Source organism: Halichondria panicea, chromosome 9, assembly GCF_963675165.1.
Source record: "Halichondria panicea chromosome 9, odHalPani1.1, whole genome shotgun sequence".
NCBI classification, from domain to species: domain Eukaryota; kingdom Metazoa; phylum Porifera; class Demospongiae; order Suberitida; family Halichondriidae; genus Halichondria; species Halichondria panicea.
The window spans coordinates 4054729-4075025 of record NC_087385.1 but is presented as its reverse complement, the minus strand read 5'-3'; the positions used below and the strand labels follow the sequence as shown (position 1 = coordinate 4075025).

At 41.2% G+C, this 20297-nt stretch overlaps 4 protein-coding genes across 5 annotated transcripts in view; 2 read left to right on the top strand and 2 right to left on the bottom strand.

Annotated features, from left to right (window-relative positions):
- Positions 1-1127: 1127 nt before the first annotated feature.
- Positions 1128-2987, top strand: LOC135342069 (uncharacterized). 2 transcript variants are annotated; one of them, XM_064538754.1, is made up of 4 exons: positions 1128-1325; positions 1433-1927; positions 1988-2221; positions 2281-2986. In XM_064538754.1, the coding sequence occupies exons 1-4, from the start codon at positions 1185-1187 to the stop codon at positions 2752-2754; spliced, it is 1344 nt and encodes a 447-aa protein (XP_064394824.1). In that variant the 5' UTR covers positions 1128-1184; the 3' UTR covers positions 2755-2986. The 2 variants fall into 2 exon arrangements, with proteins under 2 accessions (XP_064394824.1, XP_064394823.1); XM_064538753.1 differs by having other exon boundaries at positions 1433-2221; positions 2281-2987.
- A 644-nt stretch (positions 2988-3631) lies between these two features.
- On the bottom strand, positions 3632-6546 carry LOC135342053 (uncharacterized). The gene is made up of 5 exons (XM_064538742.1): positions 6385-6546; positions 6136-6287; positions 4834-5038; positions 4395-4637; positions 3632-3939 (listed from the first exon to the last, which is right to left on the bottom strand). Exons 1-5 carry the CDS (start codon positions 6443-6445, stop codon positions 3767-3769), a joined length of 834 nt encoding a protein of 277 aa, XP_064394812.1. The 5' UTR covers positions 6446-6546; the 3' UTR covers positions 3632-3766.
- A 19-nt stretch (positions 6547-6565) lies between these two features.
- Positions 6566-16632, top strand: LOC135342040 (zinc finger CCCH domain-containing protein 14-like). The gene is made up of 13 exons (XM_064538728.1): positions 6566-6700; positions 7108-7330; positions 7593-7828; positions 8403-8578; positions 8795-8910; positions 8997-9101; positions 10442-10567; positions 10720-10858; positions 11022-11083; positions 11201-11452; positions 11640-11692; positions 15356-15444; positions 16441-16632. The coding sequence occupies exons 1-13, from the start codon at positions 6674-6676 to the stop codon at positions 16490-16492; spliced, it is 1656 nt and encodes a 551-aa protein (XP_064394798.1). The 5' UTR covers positions 6566-6673; the 3' UTR covers positions 16493-16632.
- A 175-nt stretch (positions 16633-16807) lies between these two features.
- Positions 16808-20297, bottom strand: part of LOC135342031 (uncharacterized) — a 90738-nt gene continuing 87248 nt past the window's right edge. Inside the window, exons 2-4 of the mRNA XM_064538719.1 lie at positions 20185-20234; positions 17455-19047; positions 16808-17368 (exon numbers count right to left, since the gene is read on the bottom strand). Of these exons, the coding sequence (XP_064394789.1) occupies positions 16944-17368; positions 17455-19047; positions 20185-20234 (2068 nt within the window). The 3' untranslated portion in view covers positions 16808-16943. The remainder of the gene's footprint in view (positions 17369-17454; positions 19048-20184; positions 20235-20297) is intronic.

Below are 20297 nucleotides of genomic sequence, written 5' to 3'. Positions count from 1 at the left end.
TAATTGAATAATGTGCGTCCCATTTTAACATTGAACACAGTTGATACAATCATAGTGGTTGTGATCACAATAGTTTAAACACACAATAGAATAAAGTGCTCGAAGATGTGAATTGTGATATAAACACTGCCACATCCTTTAAAATGACAGTATGTCGTTTGGCTTAATCGTTCATACTTTTACGGATATAGTCTATGATATAGGCCACAAATATCAGCACCAGTAGGATAGCCAGGATTCCTCCCACTACAATGGGTACAATGAGCTCTTGCAAGGCAATGCAGCCCTCAATACATAGCTTTCCTGTAGTGTGTGTGTGTTGGGGAGGGGGGTTAGGTATGTAGAAACTAAAACACTGCGGGTGCTGATGCCTCGGTGGAGGTACCAAACATGAAGCTACAATAAAATTTACAATGGTGCAGAAAGTGAGAAATGATCAACTATGATTGTTGCTAAAAAGGAAACCAAAAGTTAAAATTAATGGCTGTATGAACAGCCAAGTGCAGCTTTGCAGCTTTTCTCACTCTTGCAGCTACCAATACATGTTACCCACTAGAATGCTAGCGTTCTAGTGGCTAACTCTATAGACAAGTTTTGCTATGCACTATTCTGAAAAGGCTGCAATGCAAGTAAGCAAACCTAGCTTATAACTCGAGAACGAAGCATTATTTTACAAATTGCTATACCAAAAAACGTCACTATAAAGCCTATAGAAACTTTTACTTGCATCATTTATCAGACACTCTACACACAGACGCACAAACAGTTACAAACTACCGTATACCTCGCTGTGCATGCGCAACCAAGCATAAAATAAAACCACAACTCACTGTTTGCTGGTTGCTTTTGAATGTCTCCTGGGTAGATCTATATGACAGCGTGCATCATTTCCAGTGTACTGTTACACTCAGTCTTGCTTTTTTCATTCTTGTTCCAAGGTTCCACACAGTTGCCCAGGGTATCCTCTGAACAGTTGGAGAAAGCGAACGTTTTGCATTTCTCATAATAACTCTTCAATCTATGACCAAATGAAGTTGCTTGATTGAGCACTTGGAGTTACGATACTCATCACGTGCTACTTGGATCCATCGCGCATGCGTTTGCCTGTGTGGTCTCCGATAGCAACAATTAGATCTAGCGTGCAGAGAATTTCATTTATTCATGCAAGTATTGTCAAGAAGAAGATGGGGAAGAGAATACGTCGAAGGTTCAAGAAGGTCATCAAGACTGTTACCAAGATCATCTTCTGTAGAGGTTGCTCAACTCAAGTCATCCCCATTGATGACAATCAAACTGATACAAATCCTAAACATTCCAAAATGAAGGTAATCATTCATTGACACCGATATACTAGCCATTTCAGTATCGGGAGATTATAATTTACAGTGTTAGACCTATAGCTGTAACATTTTTAATCCTTGTGAAATTGTAGGAAAAGCTCAAGCAAAAAGTAATGTCAAGGTCTGCAAAAAATCGAGCTGAGAGGCCAATCAATGAGACCTCCACTCCCATCACTGTGGTTGCTGCCACCAATTACTCTACCTCAACAAGGACCAGTATCGGGCCAGTTGATAGTGAGACCACCACTGCAGTTGCTACCACCAGTCACTCCACCTCAGCAGGGACCAGTATCGGGCCAGTTGATAGTGAGACCACCACTGCAGTTGCTACCACCAGTCACTCCACCTCAGCAGGGACCAGTATCGGACCAGCTGATAGTGAAACTCCCACTCCCACTACTATTATAATAGCGGCGATTGCTACCACCAGTCATTTTACCTCAGCAAGGACCAGTATCGGGCCAGCTCATGGTGAGACCTCAACCACTGTGGCAGCCACTGTTAGTTCAGCAAGGACCACTGGGCCAGATAGATGCTCTCCTGATGCCTCCACTCACACAAATACAGTAGATCAAGAATATCTACAGGTGAGACCTGGATGTTATTTGTACTTTCCCTTTATTGCAATTTTCCCTGCGGAATCTCAGACCAATGAAAACACTGTTATGCTGAGTGTAGCAAGTGAACCTGTTGTGATCCCTAGAATACCTTCCGCTGAGCTCTTGGAAAAACTCGAGAAGTTCATAGAGAATCAGGAGGTTACCAGCCGGCCTTTGCCTGATCATTGTGAGATTGTCGATGCTTCCTTGCCTTGCGACACTGAGCAAGACGAACCATTGAAACTCTCTGTTTCAGACATGTTATGCATTCAGAATGATCCAGTAAGTTACAAAAGATGGTATAGAAAAAGTATTGAGTAGTGTGTCTCTCATTTATGTAGGACCTGGCGGATCATATGGACAGATTCCAAGGGGGTGTTATCAAACGAGAACCTCTGTACATCGTTATCGATACCAAACTCTCAAGTCCTACTATCTTCCAGTTTGACCATCCACTCTTTCGTGAAGGTTGCTTTGCATCCCGTGTTCACAGAAAAAAGATATCTTTAGAATACTGCTTGTATGGATGTGGAAATGAGTTCACGGGATTCGTACGGGTGTCTGACTCTGTATCAGCAAAAAAGTTGTTTGTGTTTTACACACTTGATGAATGGAAATCATGCACAGACGTTTCAGCCACCTTGATTAGGACTAATTACAAAGGAGAGCAAATGAATAGATACGCGTTTGACCTACCGTACTTTAACCCTGGCTGCACTGACTTTGCCTTGTGTTTAGAGTCTGAAGATGGAAAGAGTTGGTGGGACAATAATTACGGCAAGAACTACCGAGTTGGACTCGATTATAATTATTAGCCACAAACTAAATGTATACAGAACTCTTAATACAATATTCATTGTAAGCATGCAGTGTATAAGTTTCTGCAAGCCACAATTATGTGTTGAGTTCAATTCTGTATTATTATAGGCTATAATTTTAACTCACACCACAAAGTCAGACTAATGCGTAAATTCATGATTATTTATATAGATGTACACACAAACTTGTCACACTGATATGTACCCATAATTAACTGCAATTGTAGATTATAATTATAACCATGAAGATGAATCTTTTCGTGTAACATTTATGCTGTAAAAATCCTGATAGGTTATTTTGGCTCAAAACTAAGCACTGAATTTTTTCAGGAAAACCAGCCAAAAATGGGGAGGCCTGTATCACACTTTGACTGCATTTGCATTGAACATAAAGGTGAGGTATTAATTACGTGGGTGAACTTTAATGAATGTTTAATAATAGTTGATTGTCTTTAAAGATTACTGGTAAGCTTATAATAAATATTAGTCCTAGGCTTTAATTTTTCGTGTGCATATTATTTAATACGTGAATGACCATAATACTGTATACTGTATACTGTATCAGGGCTGCATCCAGGATTTTGGATCAGGGGGGGGGGGGCGAATTGGGCAATTTAAAATTGTAGGAGGCGGTGAAGTCATCAGAATTATAGCAGTACAAATGAATCTGCCAGATCCTAGGGGGGGGGGGGGGGGGGGGGAGAATTACCCCCCTCAATACAGCCCTGTGTATAGTCTATATAATACCAAGAGTCCCATTTATCATGGACTCTTGATAATACTATTGACAACACTGACTCCACATAATTATATAGATGGGAGTGGTGTATAGATCTAATTGAATAATGTGCGTCCCCTTTCAACATTGAACACATGCAGTTGATACAATCATAGTGGTTGTGATCACACAATAGATTAAACACACAATAGAATAAAGTGCTCGAAGATGTGTTATAATACATGAATTGCGATATAAACACTGCCACATCCTTTAAAAATAACACAAACGCTAGTATGTCGTTTCGCTTAATCGTTCATACTTTCCTTCTCTCCTACGCCTACGGATATAGGCTATGATATAGGCCACAAATATCAGCACCAGTAGGATAGCCAGGATTCCTCCCACTACAATGGGTACTATGAGCTCTTGCAAGGCAATGTAGTCCTCAATACATAGCTTTCCTGTAGTGTGTGTGTGTGTGTGTGTGTGTGTGTGTGTGGGGGGGGGGGCAGTTAGGTATGTAGAAACTAAAAAGGCACCAAACATGAAGCTACAATAAAATTTGCATTGGTGCAGAAAGTGGGAAATGATCGACCATGATCGTTGCTAAAAAGGAAACCAAAAGTTCGAAGCCCAGAAAATTAATGGCTGCATGAACAGCCAAGTGCAGCTTTGCAGCTCTTTTCTCACTCTTGTAGCTACCATTACATGTAGCTAGCTCTAGTGGCTAACTACTAAGTAGAGTAGCAACACTTTATATGGACAAGTTTTGCTACGCTATTTTACAAATTGCTATACAAGAAAACGTCACTAAAGCCTATAGAAACTCTTACTTGCATCATTTATCAGACACTCTACACACAGATACGCTACCGTATACCTCGTTGCGCATGTGCAACCAAAAACCACAACTCACTGTTTGCTGATTGCTCTTGAATGTCTCCTGGGTATATGACAGCATGCATCATTTCCAGTGTATTGTTACACTCAGTCTTGTTTTTTTCATTTTTGGAACAAGGGTCCACACAGCCCAGGGTATCCTCTGAACAGTTGGCGAAAGCAAACGTTTTGCATTTCTCACAATAGAAGAAATCTTTTCTGGTAAAATCTCGAGAGAAGAGGTTGGTGATATTAGTGACATAAGTCTGGACTCCCATATCTGACGAGGTAGAGACAGTGTATGATTTAGGTGGACAACTATAATAGGATGTTGAACGAGTACCTCATAATAAGGTACAACTGTGCCAGACAGATACAGTATGCAGGTACACTGCCTTCAATCAAACCAAAAACTACACGTACATGTACACTGTAAAGATCGTGCACACACAACAATCACCTCAGAGCATACTCACCCACGGGATTTTGGGGGAGCTTCGCAAGGTCAAATGAGAACGAGATGAAGTTGGCATACCAAGTGCTGTTTGTTAGTGTGAACAAAAACGAAGAGTTGTACCTTTGTTCGCCATTTTCCCATGACAACAACAGCTTGGTCTCATTTACGCCACAATCTCCTGAGATCAGGACTTGGGTGTTGTTTGGGAGTTTAATTTCTGTGCTCTATTAGTGTAAGAGGGGAGGGGAGGGGGTGGCAGTGTTAAATGGTTGGGAGATTGGCTGTACGTGTACCATGTATGTACGCCAAACATCAGCACACTGGTTATTATTACACAATAATGGACTGATAGGATTAATAGAACGAGTAACAAGCAATGGCGAATTACTACGTGTGATGAAATACAATACAGTGGACTCTCGCTAATCCGAATAGAGCAGACTCCATCGTAAACATTTTTCCAGAGTGATTATGAATAACACTAATGAAGACACTTGTGTACACGTCTTTATGCTATTACTTTGGCCAAAGGGAAGCTGCTATAGCTAGAATAGTATTTTCCCTCAACTTTCTCTCCAATAGAGTGAGTCTTGAGTTGTGAGCTCTCTTAGTTTTATTTGCAGTGGCCATTGTACATGTACTGAGAGCGCGTTATTAATGCTGATTCGGCAAAGTAAGTTATAGTGCATATGCACAGTAGTCTATCTATTGACATGCTCCTCCTTTTCATTTTGTCTGGATTTGCGAGGTTTCAGACTAAAGGGGTCTGGATTAGCGAGGGTCTACTGTATCATGTATTATGCTAAACAATAGGAAAGATATGCACAGGGTGTATCGTTATTGGCATATTTGGTTGATCAGAGGCTGCTCTTGTATAAAGGCCGCTATAGTAGCCTCCTTTGCAAGCCATTTAGCAGCTGCTCTCAAATAGTAGCCTCAGTGAACTTTGACTCTAGCATTTCTGCACGTGGCAGCCATATTTATACTAGCAGCTAGTTACATGTAGCTAGGTAGCAGCTTGTTAAGTGCTTCACTAAGACTTTCTCATGGCAGAGTTCAAGTTTATGCAGGTGACAAGAACTTTTTATGAGAAACTAAAGATTGTTGAAATAGCTGGAGCTAATAAACGCCACTCTTAAACAATGGCCTCTCTCGAATTGTAGCCTCCTCTGCCAGCAAAATGAAACATTTAGTAGCCGCGGCCTCTGATCAAGCATATACGGTATACGTACAATATATTAGGAATACCATATCACACAAGCAGGCACACATACTATTTATAATTATGAGCTACATGTATCTTGGTACCTATGCAACCTACCATGACATGCTTGATAGACTTGTTACTAATGTTGGGGTACTGAAGGTAAGAGATTTTGTAGTCCAGTTGAAATGATGCGTAGAAACAAACAGAACCATCGCTGTCATTCAACTCGAACACATACTCATCACCAGCTAGATTTGGTTCCTTAGCTGTGTGTGCATATGCAACAGACAGTGTATGTAAGTCATAATTATTTATATAAAATACTGAATAATAATATAAATGTATGCTGTGATTTTATAGTACCTTGTGTTTGTGACAGGACTGTCAAGATGACTACACAACACCCTAGCCAGATTGATGACATCTTTAGCCACCTACCTAACGTACCTGTATATGAGCTAGCTAGCTATTATTTTATAAAACAGCAGAGCTAGCAAGACACGTAATTATAATTGAAATCATGTGACAATCTGGATCTTGTGTCTGTGTGTCGAATTCACGTGACCCACGTGTTCAACTCTAGCTACATTTTATTCCACACTGTACTGCATTGCTTTATAAAAAGGATCATTGGCTGTCAAATTGTGAAGGAATGGATATCAATAATCAAAAGCTTCGAGTATGTATTACTGTGTATGATGCACACATTCAGACACCATAATTATGGTTCTTTGTGCTTTTTACTGATACATATACGTACATACAGTAGTAGTCATTCATAGTCTCACTTTTTGAGCTCTATGTTTATTTGTGAACCTATCACCGCACAATTATGTACCGTAAGTACGTAATTTGGCGAGAATCGAGGTGAGAGTCACCAAAATTATTGCCAATGTTTTATAGCTTGACTCCTGGTAATACTCAGTCCCAGAGGGTTAGGGTTTTTATATAATATAAATTATAGTCCTCAGTATATCACACGTGATCAATAATACCATACAGCATGATCGTCAAATTAAAAATTGCTGCTCTTAGTTCAATTAATTGCCTCATTTGCCAATTTACCCTTCATACTAATACATGTAGGATGGTATTATCGCCAAGCTCAAGCAGTACAATGCGTACATTGACAACGAGCTCCCTGACTACATCATAGTCATGTTGGCCAACAAGAAGACCATGCTGCAGATTAAGAATGACCTGCAACTGTTCCTAGGGAACAATACGGATGCGTTCAGTGATTGGCTGCAGAGGGTCGCGAGCACTCCTGAGTTGTTAGAGGATACTGATGAGGGAGAGCTGAAGGCAGGTAAAGATGGCAAAAAGTTTAGTGGCAATTATGGTGGGGCTAGTGGTCTAAGCTACGAGTGTTTACGAGTGTTATTACATTGTGAAATTGGTACTTACTTAGACTCTACATTTTTTTAATGTACAATATCGTAATCTTTTTGTAAAAGCAAGGAGTGCAATGTTCTCACCAAAGCCTGGTGACATACTGTATTCACAGTGCTATGACTTTCTTCTCCCCCCCACCCCCTACACTCACGCACACACAACACGAATTTACTCAGTTTCTGATGAAGAAGTTGATGATTCTAAACCAAAAGTGATCACCCTTCCTGGAACCAAAGAGAAGAAAGCATCTTCTGAGCTGCATATCCGAGAATCACAAGGCGAGTCAATGATGTCACGTGATACAGCAGAAGGGGAAATTGTCGATGAGAGTAGAAGAAGCGATAGACTTAGAAGTGAACGTGATGGTCAAAGGTCAAGGTTGACAATGAAAAAGAGGAGCCACAATGTTAAAGTGAGCTTTTTGTTTTTTAACATTATGGGCCTTTGTGTGATATACATTGTAAACCCTCCATACTAATCAACAGTCTGCATCTGAATCTAAGAGTATCCAGTGACTATTGTTAGTCCTAAAAATCAACTTGATCATTGCTTGTGTCCTTGGCCTGTGAAGTAGGCTTACCTCTTTGGAATCTGTCTCTGATTGAACCTTCTTCGTTTGCATGGCAGTATGGAATTCTTTGTCATACAGTTTTCTAAACTTCTTGAGTATATTAAACATGTACGCCTAAGCTACTAGAACGTATTCTAAGACTTCTTATTAGTGCTAGAACTATAGAACAGCAGCTGCTGAACCTGACATTTTGTCTGACTAAAAGACATTCAATGAGCGGTCACACACGATGCATAATGGTTAGATAATTGACATTTATCTGTTGACAGACTGCAAGTTTGAGCTCTGTGAAATGCTTTTTTTAAGCTATATCCCTTTGTGAACTAAAATCCACCCTTCGTTACACTGTCCCATCCCTAACAAAAACCACATGCACACTGCTCCCTCAATAACCGCCACCCACACATCGTTACAGCCTGACTCCACTCGTGACCAGGACCTCCGTGCTTTCATAGCCCAGCGTCGTGAAGAGAGGAATAAACAGGGCAAGGGTGGACGGTATGGTCACTATGACAACGATTCTGAGTCAAGTGAGGACGAGAAGGAGAGAGTGTCCACTTCGCTGTCAAGTGTGGTCAAGATCATGAAACGGTGCATTTATGCTATTATTGATGCACAAAACTACATGCATGCGGCTGTACATACATGCATGTGTACTAGCTTTCTCGTGTAGTGTTGTACTAATCAATATCTTCAGTTTAAACAAAGCTAATTGCTACATTGTACTTGTATATAATGTAAGGTGAAAACAAGCATGTACACATTCATTACGATGTCATGCAATTCACACCCTTTACCCACACACAGACCTCAGCTTGGTGAGAAAGGTGGTGGACGCCTGCTTCAAAAGGCCCTCCTAGGACTGGGCCGCAAGAGACCCAGCGACGAGACTGAGGAAGATGTACATGTACCTAAGGTTAAAGGTACAGTGTGTGCTCATCATGTATCATCGTGTGTGTATATTATTATAGGACAGCATATTGAATAACACAACCAATTAATGCTTTAGTTGCCCGGCGAGAGGAAGGAGGCGTTGTCAAGAGGGTCCTCAGAGTGAAGAAAGAAGACCTTGACAAGTTTCTGTCAACTAAGAAGTCGCCGAAGAAAACTGCAGGTATAATTATTATATAAGTGCTATAACACGTAAACTGTAGCTCTACATGTACATGGTGCAGTGTATTGTTTACATGATTGCCCTTTGTGTTCAAATCATTATAACTAGAGCACTGAAGTGCTAATCCGGTTATTGACATAAATCACAAAGATCTGTAGAAACCAGAAGAGTGTTATTACAATAGTATGTATGATCATGGAAGCTGCAAGTAACGTACGGGAGCAATTACAGACTCAGAGGCTGAGACTTTTGAGAATGTGAGAATAGAGTTTTAGTAGTGCTAGCAGTGCAAAGAAGCCTGGAGTCTTAGAATGCCTCCTGTGGGGTATGCTCACAATCCACAATCATAATTCCAGCTTTCTACTTTAGTGACCCTGTTCCATTGTTCCTGGTACGGGATCACTGCAGCTGTAAATATGTAGTCTGCGCTATCTCAAATAAAGGATAAAGGCCGCGTGTAGTTAGCTACGTCATAGATTGAAGAGTTAGAGGGATAGGAAACGGTTGGTATCTCGAGTAACATCCGCGCTACGCTGCGGTTTAATCGAGGCCATCACAACAATATCTATTTCTACACTCAGTGCATAATAAACTACAAGTAACTGTGCTTAGTCCGTGCAACTCACTTATATTTCAAGGTCTATACCTATTGTAGTAGTCATAACCAACACGCTTACACGTTACATGTTCCAATAGCTCTAAAACAGCCTTGGGAACATATAACTTTATTGGAAAGTCTCTTTTTACTGGGTGTGGTCAGTCATTAGCAAGTACTACACGTGGCTCATGGACTAGGCGTGTTTTAAGTTGCTGAAAGAGATGATGTCTCGAGGAAACACAGCTTTGGGAGTTACCCGGCAAAAGTGTGCTTAATAGCCTCGTTCATAGGGCGTAGCGCGGATAATTTTCGAGGCTCCACTGCAGATTCAATGTAAAATCATCACGTACACCACTCCGTTTCCTATCCCTCTAACTCTTCAATCTATGGCTACATGAAGCTGCCACGTACAAAAAATCAAGCTTCTTAGCTTTTACTCGCTTTTATCCAACAAAAAAGCTTTCAAAGCAAAATCTGCTACCAATAACTTGTGTGAAGGCTATCCATGCTGTAAACGCAGCGCTATATGGCACCCAGGTGAGTAGATTCACCTGTCACAAACAAACAAACAAACCAGCAGACTAATATGGCCGCGGCACGGCCTCAAGTAATGAGGATTCTTGTAATCTCGTGCATGGCATAATTGTGTGCATAAATGTTCCTAATAGAAAATTCCAGTAGCTGTGTACATGACTGTAAATTGTCGACTCACTGTATGTACTCATTGCCCCGCCACATACAGTGTCCCAGGTATCATCTACTGAGCCACAGGAAGTAAGGCGTGGTGAAGGGGTGGAGTCTAGTGAGGGTAGTGATGCTGGTGACCAGGTGGTCATTGAATTGGAGCGGGACAGCGATGACATACAAGGTATGGTTGAGAGCAGAAATTGTACATTAGTGCAGTTTAGTACTTGTGTTTGAGTGCCATAAAGTTATATTCAACAGTAATTCAGAATGACATTGTAACAACATACCAGTAGTGTTGATATTTGCTTGTTATGTATTTGTGTCTCCCCCTAGATCAAATCATAGAGAGGGCGACAATTGCAGCAGTAAAGAGTGTTCTACCAATGGCTGCCAGACTGGGACGCAAGAGAAAGAGCTCTGAGCAGGCAGATCTGAGGGAACTCATCCGCAGGAGGACCAGCAGCTCTGAAAGGTACTTGCACGGAAGTCTGTAATATTACTCTGAAATGGACTTGTTACTTTATTTGAATATCATGTAAGGGCCACCATACAAAGATAAGTTACATCTAGATAGTGTTGCACATAATTATGTGGTTGGAATGGAAATCGAGTGCACCATGGTATCCCAATTGCAGCACTCGGTTTGTGGTGACTCTGGATGGAACAGATGATCCTTACCAAGATGATGATCTTGAAGGTGAGCACTGCTGCACATGACTTGTGGCCTGTATAGACTGATTAACTCTTGAGATTTTTCTTACATAATTATATGCGTGTGGATTTAGTTGTACTATTGATTCAACACCACATGTAGATAAAGGCACTCAAAATGAGCAAGACGCTCATGGCAATGTGCGAGAACGGTGTCGGTTCTGGCCCAACTGTAAGAACGGGGACAGCTGCTCCTACATACACCCCACCGTCCCGTGTAAGCTCTTCCCTGATTGCAAGTACGGGAAGAGGTGTCTCTACGTACACCCTCAGTGCAAGTTTGACTCGAGGTGTACTCGCTCCGATTGCCCCTACCTCCACACGGCACCCAGGCACTTGGCACTCAAGCCGACAGGTGAGTAGCCTACATTGTATAGTCAGTAGTCACATCTTTACGTACATATGGAAGAGTACTTTGACCGTCATTGCACATTTACTTGCAGCTGATATGTACCCAGCTAAGCTTCATTGGAAATCCTGCAGTCTGTATAATATGTTGTCTCCCCCCCCCCCCCACACACACACACACACACACAATGCAGCTGTTCCGATGCCTTCTCCAGTGCCAATGTTTAAACCAAAGTTCGGCCCAACTGTGAGTGAATACTGTTTTTGTAGTCAGTCACACAAAGGTCTACTTGTATCAAGAGTATAATTTATAAGAAATGAAGAGTACCCCAAACTACATGCAGCTCTACATGAAAACTGTACACAAAGTAAAATTACTCGCACGTCTTGTAAACTTACTAGTAATCTCCTGTTAATCGTGACGTTTTTAGGGTATGGAACATAATTATGACATCTGATGCTAGCTAGTTGTTCAACGTTCAGAGCTGCTCACTGCACACTGATAGGAAACAATCTTTTCACAAAAATCAGCTCAACAGAGACAATAGTCGAATCCTCTTCACTTGCACTCTTTACTCACTGTGCATTGCATAATGGATACGCAAGCTTGTGTAAACGTCAGTCACGTTATTAACCCGAGGTGCGTAGGCGGCCTCGGTTACAGTAGTCTGTCAGTCTGTCTGTGTGTGTGTCTGTCGCTCAGTTTGGCTTACCTGGTGATTTAGGCATCACAATTTGTATGTAGGGAAACTTGTAGCATTAAAACTAAGGCTTAAAATTTGGCAGATTTTGCAAAGAAGTCTTTGTTTCGCAGCGAGCTAAAGCTAAGAAGCTTTTTGCGTACTACTAAACGCGGCTATTATTTGAAATATAATTAGATGCGGCTATAATTCGAAACATAGGCCAATAATTACTGATTGTTTGTGGAAAAGGGTCGATGCGATAGAAAGCTAGAATTGTGTCTGGTTTGTCTCTGTGACTCTGGAATCCTACTCCAGGAGCCATACTTCTCTGCATGAGACTCCAGGCTTCTTTGCTGTGATCCTAGTCCACAGTGCATATAAATATCCTGTTCTCAAATGTTTCAGCCTGCCTCCAGTCTGGTTTAGCTCCTGATTTTCTGTGCTACACAGTTCAATAAGTCATACATGATAATTATTCATCACTACATGCACTGCATTATATAACTCTTCTGGTTTCTTTATAATCATGTCATGTCACCAGCCGAGGGTTTGTACTTTAGTGCTCTAGTTTTGTGTACAGTTTTGTGTAGAGCTATCAGTAGTTTGACACTCTTCTCTTCTTATATACTTTTGATAACATGATTGTGATTATTTTTACTATTACAATATACGAATGTAACACCATAAATTAGTCGCACATGTATTAGGAGCCCTTGAAATGCGTAGAGTGGGTCAAACCACAATTAATACTACTTTCATGCAGTTGCTAGGATATGCCCATGGCTCATGTTCTGATATTTCCCCAGACATGTAGATCTTGTAGATAATTTTATCTACTCTATACTTTGTGTAGGCTAGGCCTATAATGCATAGCGGTAATTTTCGTTGGTACGTTTTGAATTTTGTACAGCTCAGGATAGAATAAGTTCGATTTTCATATCTGCTCATATATTTACAATACGAAAATTACAATACGAAAAATACGAAAATTTCCACCATACGAAAACAACCCATTAACCAGTATTTAGTTGCTGTATATACTAAATCTATAGCTGGAGACAAGAAATATATTAGTAAGGCTCTTGTTCTGCAAGCAGAGTGGAGCTCCGGTCATTCGTATTCTCAAGCTAGAGCTAATGAGAACACCATGTCTAGCTGTATGGGTAGGAGTCAGGTGGTATTTAATACTTGGTAGTGTGGCTTAGTCTTAGTGGAGGACCATGCAGGAGGAAGTGGCTCAGAGCAGTGCTCAGAGTGTCTGCTAGATCAGCATTTCTTTGGGAGCGTCGAACCAGAGATGTCAAACTAGATATACGGTACCTGTGTAGCTAGCTATTGACAGAGCAAGCTTTGTACCACGATGCTTTTTTTTAAATTGGGAGTTACCATGGTAGAGGAGTAAATTCACAACGTGTAGCCAATCACGTAAGATTATAACACTCATACCATGGATACTAGGGATTTATGGCTAGCAGTGTTAGAAATTACTCACTGCCATCGGTCATTGACCGGACGTTTAATTAGAATGACCATGCATTCCTCCATGTGTCTGGTCAGTATGACCAGGCACAAATAATATTTGACCATACAGTCAATAAAAATTATTTCTAACACTGAAAACAACTTGCCCTTGGGCTTGGTGGATTTACTGCCATAAATCGAACCATGGTGTAAGTATAACCATAACCAAGAGTAGATAAGAGTATGATAAGAGATACTCTTATCTACTCTTCAGGGCTCACGCTAAAAATATTAGCATGACTGTCAAAATGTCAGTCCAATTAATGTTTTGATCCGCCAACATGTAATTTGCTCTGACATTCAATCAACATCAAGTTGGCCATATTCAAAATCAGATAATCATAGGCACACAGTCATTGGTTCTTGTGCATGAGGCTGGCAGCATGATCTTCGAAGTTGGACGCTCAAATATTTCTTGAGCCATCAATAAACTCATTCAAGTTTCTTAGGCCTGATAGTTTAGAGAGAGACACACCAGCCAAAGTGAGAGACCCTTCAGCCAGCGAGAGAGAACAAACATATAGTTTGCTTGCTCTCAGCTAGCTAACTACATGCATTCAATGTATATGTACAACCATGAGGCAATTTAAGACCCTTCAGCCAGCGAGAGAGAACAAACATATAGTTTGCTTGCTCTCAGCTAGCTAACTACATTCAATGTACATGTACAGCCATGAGGCAATTTGTAATTCTTGCACTGATCCATTTATCCACACTTCTTGTTCTGAGCTACTAAAACTCTGACAAGGGCTCTTACTAGTGCTATAATAGCTAACCCCTATAGCGATCTCTGGCTAGCTCTACATGTATGCTCTGACAAAATATCTGACTAACACGTGCAATGATCTGTCACGTGCACATAATGACTGGATTTTGTCATGTGTCAGACTGTAATTTCGAGCCCTGCTCTTGATATATACATGTGGCCCATAACCTTAGAATCACTGAAATACCAGTGGTGGATGCACCTGTTGGGCTAGTGGGTACAGGATTTGCACATCAAGTATTTTGTGGTTTTCGATTTAATATTCATACATAGCATGCCAAAGGTCAGTTAATTAAGGTTAATTTTTTATTTATTCCATGGCCATTGAAAAGAATGAAGTGTTCGTGTATGGATGCGCCTTCTATAGTCACTCCAATGCACACACAGAAATCTGCTAAGTAGTCTCTTTACAGCCAAATATGTGCACATGCAAGTAAACACATTATTGTACCATGATGTATACCCAGAGGAGGTTGGACAGGATCACGTGCACTACTGAGCTGCACAGCTTATTGACAACGATTTTCCTAGCTGGTATTACACAACATTTCTGTTACTCTCTAGCTACTTACTACAATATCATTAACCAATGCGATTCCCAGCGATCCTTTGCAGTTGTGTGCATAAGAGTGTTTACTAGATTCTTGTCAGCCAGTACAGTGCAAGCTACGTACAGCACTGCTGAACTATATAGTAGCCTAGCTAATCTTGGTCCAACCAGACAACAGACACAGCAAGTCGGGTGTCATAGAATTAAGCTCAGTAAAGCCAGAGGTAGCCTTTACAGTTGTTCTATGGTAATGTGAGCCAAGAACCTTAGGAATGTCATGTGAATGATGACGCACGTCCAACCTCCTCTGTACCTATTATGTTTCCCCACCCAGACACGTGCACACACACACACACACACACACACACACACACACACACACACACACAGTTCTCATACTTGTCCTCATCTGGTGGAGGTCAAAAATTTCCTGAGAAGTCAGCTCTCACCTGGACACCCAACAAGAGCCCACACAACAGGTAAACTATTAGCACTCCTGGTACAATTGACAAGTGAATGAACATCGTTACTTAAACCACTATACTACCATTACAAATCTCATACCAGGGGTACACACAGGGTGGTCTATACTCCCCTAACACACCTAGCCAAGATAAAGTGTTATAATAATTATGTGAGCCAAGAATGGAATCGAGGTTAATGTGGTGCACGAGGCAAACCAAGAGCCCGTTAGAGTGTACCAGCATTAAAGCACGTGATCTCTAGCCTCGTTTATAGCCTGTCATGTGTACAGCTTGCCCTGTTAAACAAGTTTTGTACCTGTTTACATTTTTTTTTAAAGAAATCTCATCCAAGTGTAGATTAATTTATTAGCACGGTCATGTGTGACTGCTTTCAGCTAAGCTAATAGGCTGGAAATCAATGAAAGTAGGAGTGTAGCTTCCAGTAAATTACTCGTTACTAGTTATTCAGATAAGTCTGAAAGTAAGAGTGTAGCTTCCCAGTACTATTTGAAGTACCTTGCCCCGACTGGCCTACTTGTTTTGTGATGCTACAGGCTGATGAGAGTCATCGACAGTAGAATCTCTCTTAGCTCCAGACATTCAGTCTAGTAGTATATATATAGCTCACAAACCTATTGGACCAGCTTAAAATCTCACGGATAGCTTCAGTTGTGGTACAAAGGCTTGTAAACCTCCTTTCCAGACCGATTTTCCCCTATTTTAGCAAAAATGCCTGTATTGGAGAAGAATCGGTTTGGAATGAGGCTAAGAATTCAATCTTGTTACGTAACAGTTCACCCTTGTCCTGGCTCCCTCTGGTACAACCTCACAAAATATGCTGAAGTCAGCATTGTTCCCTCTTTTCCTGTTCCTAGGAACAAGGCAACAATAATTATGAGCAGATACAAAATAAATACATGCACATGCACCCATCATGTAGAACTATTATGGTATAGACATAGTTGCAGTGTCAGTGTTTTATGAACATTTTCCCCCTGTTTTTTTATGCAGTGAGAGAAAGTTTGCTGTGCCTGATGACCAGACTACTTCAGTGCCTGTTTAGAACATTGAGTTGTTGTACATACATTCTTTCTCTATTAAATTGTATACTTATCTCCTAAGTTGTTTATATACCTGGGTTCACTCGCTGTTTCACTATTATGTAAATTCAATTTGTGAAAAAAATCAGTGTGTTTCATTGCATTACCCCTATATATATTAAAAGCATGCATGCATGGAGATATATAGTGTATATACCAAGTGACAAGACTGTCAACAGTCTTGGTCATATAATAATAATGAATTGAAAACACTTGTCAGGTTTATATATAGCTACATACCTGTACTTGATTATGAAGACCTATATAGTGCAGCAACATCAAAGTCAAAACAGTAGCACAATTCAAGAAGAGGGAATAAACAGCTAACAATACTAATAAGGCTCAATCATTTTTATACATACTCAAGATATTATTATTTAGTTAGAGACAGTTAATTCATCGATCAGCCGGGGGTTAAACATTTCTAAGGTACAGACTCTTCACAAGGTCATCGTTTGTAGGCCTGAATTTATGCTCACACTTCGGGCAATTCGCCTCGATCAAATCACCTTCGAATTCTTTCACACTCGACGTTATTCGGCACTTAGGACATTCGAATAGCAAGCTGTTAATACTGGGAAATGTAGCTGTCAGGTTTTTTGCTTTTTTGATCGCCTCAATTTGATAGGCATCCTTTTCGCTCTGTTTGAGATCGTTCAGCGTCCAGTAGACATCATAAAAGGTCATTCTGTCTAGCACAGAGGCATCTTTTACTCTGAAGAATCCACCATCAGCCCATGTTAGGCCCCAGGAGTTCATGAATAGAAGATAATCAGGGCTACACCGGATCAAAACCACAGCATGACCACCGTCACCCACGCCTGCCACAGTAGACCCATCTGTAGAAATATAGATACAGAATTAGAATTGCACATGCATGCACAAAAAAGTCATACTTGGTATATAATTAATTGAGATTACTCACCGCCAAGATTATCCCTCTGCAGGACCTCCTTTGGCGTTTTCTCGTAGAACTCACGAAACTTGTCCCATTGGTTCTTTCTCAAGAAAAACATTGCAACAAGCGGCCTCCTGTGGTTGAGTGCTTGTCGGGCACGAATCTCATCGACTTTGTTGAAGTGCAAGCGATACTCAGGACCAACTCGTTCAAGAACTCTTTCTGCAAAAGCCCCGTCTTTGCCGTAGTCCGCAATTAATCGGTCCTTGATTTGCTTGAACTCTGGGTGCCCTCCGTCTCGACCAACAATCCGATGCATGGCAAGGTGAAACACAGTAGCAACAGCATGTGCATAGCATGTGCCGCCGACTTGCTTCTCAGGTTTGAAACTCGCATTTTCTTGGTTAATGTACAGACTCAGTGGCACCTTTTGCAAGAGATCCACGAGAGCATCACAAGGGTTTGTCAGCTCAGCGACGACAATTTTGCACAGCTCATCTACCACATCCAAGCTGTTTGCCTGAACAAACAAGCGGCTTTCTCCCGAGGGTGGCAATTTCCAGCCAAAATCAATAAGAAATGAAACTGGAGGATCAACATTTTTCACAGTGGAGCTGATGTCAAAAAGTGTCTGTCGGCCATCACTCTTTGGCCAATCAGGAGAGGCCTTGTCCATCAGGCATCTTGGATCGGAAATATGTGCGTCTGTGAGATAACAAGACACTATAATGGAATCTTTCAGATCTCTAGCAATGAATCGCGGATTTCCATCAGCTGATTCACCATCAGAAAGAATGAGCAACACTTTGGACCTAGCTCCAGAAAAACGAAACACTTGAGAAGCTCTGCGGATTGCCTTACACATTGGAGTGCCACCAAATATGTAAGGCCTAATGGGATCAATGAGCTCTTTAATTCGAGAATGAAGAGAGCTGGAAGCACAAGAAGAGTCGTCGTCTATCAAGTTTAGGTCATCCAAGAGCTGGGAAACATACAAAACAGATTTGGGGAAAGAATGCTCTATCGACTCAAGCTTTCGTAGGATGACCTTATCTTTGCTTTTAACAAGGTCTTGGGCATAGCAGTAAGCTTCTGTTTGATGTACAACAAACCCTTCGACATATCTACCTCCTGGTAAATTATTCCTTAGTACAGACAAGATAGAGCTTGATCTAGATCTGCCTGGGGGTATTTTCTGTATCAATTCTGGTACAAGATCCTCATCAAAACATAAAACCCTAAAGAGATCTCTAGCTTCCTCTTTGTTCAGGTGCTCTCGAATCCATCGCTCAGCATGTGCAGCTCCATGATTTTTGGCTAGTTTAACTAATGCATCGTGCGGTTCTAATCTGCGCAGATGTTCTGGACCAGCAATAAGGTCTAACACAGCAACCAGATCACAGGTATTAACTTTTATGTCTAGCCCAAACGCAGTTACAAAAATTTCATCTGATCGGTTGCTATGATGGTTCAATTCTGCTTTCACAATCCTGAGAACGGTTGTTAAAATAGTATGAACACGCTCCACAGTGGCATCTTTTGAGCTATCGAGATCAAATGCTCTTTCCATGGATCCTGATACATCCACTAGTATCCCAACCATGGATTGACTCAGTGCATCTGTATAATAAAAAAATAATAATCGAGTTTTGCTATAGATCTATAGTTATGATTCAGACAGAAGCTTTGCATGCATGACTGTACAACTATTATAGAGAAAAAATGATCTGTCTGGTTTCCAGGCAGTAGTGTCAGTATTTGGAATGCTTCCATTTTACATCATAGTTAGTAATTAGTGATGGCGGCCTGACCTCCCTATAATTACACCAAATTCCACTAATTATTCTAGTGCGGCCAATAAACATGTAGACTCGCAAGCCGTCACTGTTGCACGGTGAACAGTAGACTGGTCAACTCCCGTGAGAGACTCGTGCAACGTTTGCCACGATATTTGTGGCAACTCAAGTGGTTAGACTGCATGCGGTTATCACAAGATCATTGATAGTGACGTAGCACTAGGTATCATACTGAAAACCACAGCCACTTAGAATCTTATCTGATAATTATACTGACTGTTCAACACGAGTCTCTATGCGGAGTTTGACCAGTCTACAGTAGACTCTCGTTAATCCGGTCACCCTTGGGACCATGCAGCTTGGCCGGAATAGCGAGGTGGCTGCAGCTCAGGAAATAGCCGCGGCTTAAAAACGACCTTACCTCGAATCTAATGACTACTTTTGCGGTTCTTGTCTCGAGGATAATGTAGGATAATGCTGTTCTCTATTTAAGTGTAATCCAATTTTATTTGCTAAACCACACCCAAAACGTCATATCCGGCCGTAATACACGTATAAAATTACATTGAAAACCTTGTTTGGGACAGCCAGCACTGGCCGATAAACGGAATAGCGAGTGGCCGTACTTCAGGGTGAGTTTTGTACAGTAAACATATAGCTAGCATTCCGTGCCAAGCCAAATGGCCGGTATATCGAGGTGGCCGTACTTCAGAGAGCCGGAATAGCGAGAGTCTAGATCTACTGTATACTGTTCGCCGTGCAACAGTGACGGCTTGCAAGTCTAATAAACATGTGGCGCTACTAAAATTTCCTTAGTAAATTCATCACATGCAGTACTAACTTGGTTCGAAGTATGTAGCTAGTTCAACAATTACACATGGTGCAGTGGCTGTGCTGCCTACACTACAATAGATGATTGTCTAAAATTATTATACACACAAGCAAAGCTAGCAAACTATACCTCTTTTTGCAATGGGTGCATCTCGGCAAGATTCCTGCCTCTCAGTCTGCCTCTCAGTCTGCATTGTTGTCGAAGAGTACAACTGATAATTATACATATAGCACAACTTTGCA